Source organism: Helianthus annuus, chromosome 17, assembly GCF_002127325.2.
Source record: "Helianthus annuus cultivar XRQ/B chromosome 17, HanXRQr2.0-SUNRISE, whole genome shotgun sequence".
NCBI lineage: Eukaryota > Viridiplantae > Streptophyta > Magnoliopsida > Asterales > Asteraceae > Helianthus > Helianthus annuus.
The window spans coordinates 18,316,740-18,323,800 of NC_035449.2; the positions used below are offsets into that span (position 1 = coordinate 18,316,740).

At 38.3% G+C, this 7,061-nt stretch overlaps 1 protein-coding gene across 1 annotated transcript; it reads right to left on the reverse strand.

Annotated features, from left to right (window-relative positions):
* Positions 1-280: 280 nt before the first annotated feature.
* Positions 281-7,061, reverse strand: LOC118489118. Its single transcript, XM_035986738.1, has 6 exons — positions 5,482-7,061; positions 1,978-2,033; positions 1,568-1,798; positions 1,187-1,481; positions 701-897; positions 281-616 (listed from the first exon to the last, which is right to left on the reverse strand). Exons 1-6 carry the CDS (start codon positions 6,508-6,510, stop codon positions 463-465), a joined length of 1,962 nt encoding a protein of 653 aa, XP_035842631.1. The 5' UTR covers positions 6,511-7,061; the 3' UTR covers positions 281-462.

Consider the following 7,061-nt stretch of genomic DNA (forward strand, 5'->3'; position numbering starts at 1 on the left):
TGGTGACACTACAGTTATATAGAAGCTGGTCTTGATTAACATTCTGATTTTGGCATGATTTTAAATCCTAATCAATCGGCTTCATAGATTCGTCATACATAATTTTCTGATTTTTGTTAAGCCCGGCCTGGTTAAAATGTATACTCGACAAAAAATGACACACATTAAAAGAAAATATATCAAGGGTTGAATGAGCTAATGAAGTCTATCATGTAAGAACATAAAAGTGATCTAGAAATACAATTGATATCATATTATATTACATACAATACACCAGATAGCAAAATCAAATACAAATTATATGATCACTCCATTCCTTTGAAATGGGTTATTTAATCAAACAAAAAAAACTCCCATAAGAAGATCGGTCTTATGGAGTTGTATAGAATCTTGTTTAATGAAACTCGGTTTCTAGTTCTATTTACAGAATGCTTAACAGTTTGAGCCAGCAATTACGGCTCATTAACAATTGATGGACCAGTCATAGTTCTGGTAAGCAATATGCACAGTACCGCCGTCACTAGAAAGATGTGACAACAGCCCTGCTTTGGTTGCATCCAAGTAGCCAATGATCCACTTTAACATCTCTTTTTCCTGCCCAAAATCTGCACTAAACCTGAAACAAGATGCACAATATATATTCATGAATGTGCGTGAATTGAGGTAACGACTAAGTGGTCCACGTGCCTGGCTCACTCACCACTTGAAGATACGAGTGAGGCGCACTGTTCTCTTGGCTAGATCGACTTGAATCCCATCCCTTTGTAGAAACTCGCGTGCAGCAAATTTCAGTTCGGGTTCTACGCCTTGGGAGGTGAAAAATCTCACGGGCGGGCTTGATTTTGATCCGTTGCAGATACCAAAATGGATCAATGGATTAACTTGTGGTAAAGCCAACTACAAAATAAACAAAAAAAAAAGAAAGAAAGAAACAGAAAAACGGCCATTGTTTTAGCGTATGAGATCATCCATAACAATAACTAGACAAGTGAAATGCGTCAAAAGTCACCCAATATGTATCTTAACGCATAAAACTTCCGCAATTTCTTTTGATTTTTATTAAAATAACATAGCTTTTTTAATCATATTTGACACGATAACTTTCTATAAAAAATTACTTTTTTGACAACGGCAATGCTACCCATTTTGACCCGCACCAAAAATGGATGATCTGTTTTTCTTTTACCTCTAGACGCTTGTCATCAGAACCAAAAGGTTTTGTGAACGAGTAAGGTGCTCTACGGTTATTTCTAAGAACACCATTAACAATTGCTGTAAGGGAATAAGGGGACCCGCCAATGACGTATAAAAAATCAGAATTAAAGGATCTCCTATCGATTATTGCTGACCCGGGATGCCCAACACTGATGACACCATGGATAACCATGGCATTATGCAGATTAAGAAAGAAAGCAAGCCTTTCAGAAGCAGTAAGTGTAGATATATCCACCCTTTGAAGTTCTTGCGTTAGATTTACATATCTGTGAAGTAATACCAAACTTTTAATCATTTGAAACGAGAAATGTAATCATTTGTAAGTAGTTATTTAGTTAGTTAGAAATTATACCTTCGGAATTCCTCGCTGTTGCTGATACCCAAATAATCAAGACAGCAGCCGTCTTCAGATGCATAGGATTCAAGTATGGCTGACATTATTTTGCCAAGTTTTTGGCTAATTAAAGTAGCAGATTTAGGCTCGCGATCGTTTGTGGAACCCCGAAAGTTATAGCATAGAGGAATGAAAGGCTCGTGTTCAAGAAACCTATAAAAATGGTTTCCATCTTCGAATTCGTTTTCCCTGTATGCACATGCAATACAACTGATTTTTTGTTTTGTTTTTCTAACAAGGTTAATCAATGCGTCAGTTGGTTAACCTTTTAAAATGCTATATTCATTAGTCATCATCGTGTCAAGTATAATTACGAACCGCTTAATGGGAGTAATGTGATTTTACAATTTAGTTACAAAGTTTGTTACCCGAAAACGTGATGGATGAAGTGTCTTCTTGCTAGCTGCTTCCCCATCTCTACAGCCTAATCCAAAGATTACAACTTAGTTATAATTTACGAATATGTGAGTTTGATTGCAGTTAAAATATTGAAGACAAGATGTACAGAAATTACAATACTGTATGGTTTTGTACTATTTTCAAGAAAGCACATGATGCAAAGAAGACATGATTCATATATTGGTTATAAAAGAAGAATCAATTGGACAGTGAACCATGTATCATCAATTATGACTTTAATGTCCTTTAAACAAACCATAAACATTTACCATGGGTAAAATTTTTCCCTAATCCCATAACCATCTCAAAAGTTTGCAGGCATTATGTAAAGCAATGTTGTTGTACAATATTGTATAACACAACAAGATATATTGTTTTTCTTTCTATATCTTTTCTGGATCCTAAATTTGTATTGTATAACATGATATATTGTTTTCTCTGTATATATCTTTTCTAGGGAAAAGATCAAATAGGAAGTTAATTTTCGATAGGAAGGATAGAAATCCATAGGATTATGACATGTGGCAAATTTTAAAATAAAGAGAAATGGTATTTTAGTCAATCCAACTCCTTCTTCTTCCTTTTTCAAAACCCAGTAAATTCAAAAACCCACCATTTTCAAAATCCACCATCTTCAACTATTTCTTCACTTTCTATCTCAATAATCACTACATTATAGTGCGATTTTCATCACCAATCAATGATTCAGAACCCGATCAACGTGTTCTTCAGCTTTTTTTTTTTGAAGAAAACCCAGTTTAATTTCATAAAAAATCTTCGATTTTCCGGTGATTTTGGAGATAATCACTCGATTCGTTCGATTCGAGCGTTGATAAGTGTTTCTATCATTCAAATTTCGTCAATTGATGAAGAAATCGGCTTCAATCCATGTAAGAAATTCTTTAATTTCATTTTCATGATCTGGGTTTTTGATTTCGTCATTGCGTTTTACGATCTTTGCGAGGGTCCGGGGGCGGCAGCCCCCGGTAGGGGGGTCCCAGGGGCGGCAGCCCCTGGCGGGGTCCAAGGGGCAGAGCCCCTGGCTGGGGTTGAGCTGAAAACGCATCAGAAAAATTAATTTTCCATAAATTGGCTCATTTCGAAGACAGTAATTCGTAGACAATTCAGACAGTTCACAGTGACAGACAGTTTTATGTGTCCATTGCGTTTTAGAAATAAGAGAGTTTTATGTGGTTTCTGGCTATTGCGTTTTAGAAAAAAAAAACACATTTTTAAGTGTTTTTAGTCATTGCGTTTTAGGTAAAACACATTTTTTAGGTGTTTTCAGTCCATTGCGTTTTAGAATGAGTCATTTTTAAGTGTTTTCTGGCCATTGCGTTTTACATATAAGACATTTCTTTGTGTTTTTGGTGCATTGCGTTTTAGGTAAAACACTTTTTTATGTGTTTTCAGTCCATTGCGTTTTAGAAAACAGACATTTTAAGTGTATTCTGGCCATTGCGTTTTACAAATAAGTCATTTCTTTGTGTTTTTGGTGCATTGCGTTTTAGGTAAATCACATTTTTATGTGTTTTCTAGCCATTGCGTTTTACAAATAAGACATTTATGTGTGTTTTCTGGCCATTGCGTTTTACAAATAAGTCATTTCTTTGTGTTTTTGGCGCATTGCGTTTTAGAAAAATGTCATTTTTTAGGTTTTTTTTTCATTGCGTTTTACGTAACTGGTGGTTTTTCTATTGCGTTTTACGCAACTGGGTTTTAATTTTTTTTTTAAATATAGCAATAGTATACTCGTTTTAAAGATAAAAAACGCTCGTTTTTTTTTTTTGCAATTTTTATAAAAAAATAATGTCGTATGAAAGAGTTATTAACGTTTAAAAAATGGGGGGGGGAATTGGAGGAGAGAGAAACTATTGGCTTGGATTGACTAGAATGCCCTTGAACAAACTCACGCGCCTCTTTTCTTCTTTTCAATTTCCCTGATTTAATCTTAGCCCTTGATTAACTTAATGGATGGTCAAGATCACTTCCTATCCTTCCTAGCCAAATAAACTTCCTATTGTATCTCCACCCATCTTTTCTATACTGTAAGGGTGTAAGGGGTGCTCACCTAATAGGTGAGTCCCCTCTCTTACGCCAAACCAATCCTCGTGTGCCACGTCAACTCCCCTCTTAAACTCCCCTAACACCCTAAATTGATGGCGGCACTCCCCTCTTAGGTGAATTGGTTTTTTTTTTTTTTTTTTTTTTAAAAAAAAAGAAAAGCATTGATTGGCCCCCTCTCCCTCTCTCCTCTCTCTCTCCTCCCCCTCTCTTCAGCAGCTCCTCACCCATTTCACTCCCTCTCTCTAACTCACCTAATGGATGGCAGCCCCCCCCCCCCCCCCCTAATCGGTATTTTGGGTCACCGCATGGGGTTGCCGAAGGCACCCCGTGTACCCTAAGATCATACAATGTAATATGATATACAGTATTAGGTTATTATAAAACGAGTTTGACGGATCTCAACTAGGTTAACTGAATCACATGCTTTTTATGTGTTTGCAACAACCTTTTGATGCCATTAGTAAAACTTGCAAAATAATTCTTCATGATTTTGTCTCTATAGTTTTCCTTTTTCATGTCAAAACATTATGTCAACTCTAAGGGAACCCGGGGCACTCCGTGATATTATCACGGGAACAAAGTTTGACGCGTGATGGCCGGCCGCCGGTACATGCGGTAACGCGTTATACATTAACGAAATCCATTTTCCGTTATTTCCTTCACGCGTTATGATTTTGGTTTGTGAGGGTATTTGTTGGTTGGGGGGAAATTGTTGGGTGTGGTGGTGAGTGATGACCACCCCTACTAAAAATGCTTGTGAGTGATGGAAAATGGTCAATGACATGGCGAAACTTGATTGGTGCTTGTGAGTGATAAATTCTATCACTAGTGAACCACCCCTAGTCCCCTAACAACAATCACGTACTTCGCAGCCTACTCAAATAATATACTCTACTGCCGCAGGAAGTTTTAAAAGAGTTATTAACTTTTTATGACTATGTTTCATACTATTAAATATTATTTCAAACTTTTTTTAATTTTTTTTAAGAGCTAAAGAATCCTCCAAATGGGTTAAAATAGTATTTCAAACTAGATCATAAAAAGAGTAACAAGTTAACGTGGATTAGCAAACAAGCACACTAATTACGATAGACTGCCATGCACAAAATCAAAGTCAAAAACCGAAAAATCATGAAAATAGACAAGCTGATCAAGAAAATTTATCAATATAGACATCCACTTAAAAGTTAAAACGCGGGTTAAGCAACCAAATTCGGAAGCTAATCCTGCAAATTCGAGGGCTTAGCCGGCAAAAAAAACACGTCAGTTAAGCCATAGCGATTAGTGAATGTCTATTTTAATTTTGAACGGAAAATCATGAAAATAGACAAGTTTACCAAGCAAATCTATTTTTAATAATATATACAAATGCCAATTCAAAAAAAAATAATATATACAAATCGTACCTTCTTCCTCCCACAATCAAACTGGTGAATCAAAACCTCCACCATCTCCGACGCCGAGAAGCAATTCTTCACAATCTTCATCTTCACCAACCGGTCCTGAATCGGCAACCGTTGCCGCAACACTCTAACAACCGTCACCATCTCGTCAACCTTCTCCTCCTCTAAATCGTCAAATCCGTAAACTGGAACCGCCGGAGCATCATCCGGACACTTCCGGCAAAGCAATTCCATCATTTTCTCCTCCAACAATCCGCAATTCCTCAGCGAATTCAACGCCACAAGTCCACCAAACAACTTCTCGTTAAAAAATATCTGAGGCACAGCGTTGCTTCCTGTCCGTTCGATCAGTTCCTTCTCTCTCGTTGGATACACGTCGACGTTGATCTCCACGTAGCGTAACTTCCGATCACGAAAATATGATCGAACGGCTGTCGAATCTCTGCAATTTGACCGTGAAAAGAAGGTGATTCGTCCTTTGAACTGTTCGTTTTCGGTTTCATCTGTTTCGGTTTTAAGTTTTACTGTCACTTTGAGTCCGGATAAACTAAACTCCTTTACGACGTCGTTTTCGTTTTTTGATAACGATAACCGTTTTGTGATCGCTGTTGATAAGCTGTTGCTCTTCTCTCGGAAGAATTTTCCAATTGCCGGTATCTGTACGGCACTTTCCGGTGATGAGGTAGATCGTTTAATCAACGGTTTCGGATTCGATTTCTCTGCGGTGAGAACTCCAGAAGGTGGTTCTGGTTTTGGAAGCTGCGGATGTGGTGGAGATACGAGAGTTTGTTCAACGTTACCGTAATTTCCGTTGTGTTCTAACGGTTCTTCTTTGATCTCAATTTCAACAGAGTTATTGTTACTGTTACTAGAATTGTGTGAATCAAGTTGTGTTGTTTTTTGTTCTCCGTAAACGTCGCCGTTTGAAAGGTTGTTGTGAATTTTGGCTTCGGAAAACTCCGGTGACGGAGGAGCTAGGTGTGTATTAGCAGCACCGGTTGCTGTGTGCACTCCTTTGTTAGGTAACTCCATGAGTAATATTTTTATGATGATAAGTGAAACAGGGGAGGAAAGACGTGAAATGAAATGAGTAGAAAGACTAATTTGAAATCGGCGGTGATATTGTGGGTGTGGGAGGGAGTATAAGATTGCGGGAAGTTGGACTTGATGTGGCGATAGTGGGGTCTATCGGAGCATCCCAAAAAAGTGGGGTATGGAAGCGGCGTGGGTTAGCAGCGTTGGGCAACGGCTAGGTTAAACGGTAAAAAATGAAGGTCCAATCATGGCTAGCCACATTACCCCACGACCCCGCCCCATGCCTGGCTCCACAGCGACGCCAAAAGGGCAACGCCAACACCAATGCTGGCCTGGAGTGGCTTAGCCAGTGTTGGCTGACTTCCCCCGCCCAAACAACGCCACCACTCCTCGTGGTCTAAGAAGGCGTGTCATCGTGCATCAGTGGAACCACTCAATCATAATTGAACCCAAAACCTCAGTTTCTAAAAGCGTTATCTTACCTCTAAGATGCTACTGTTGGCAATTGAGAGGAATTGGGATTAGATTATGGGACAATTGCATATTTC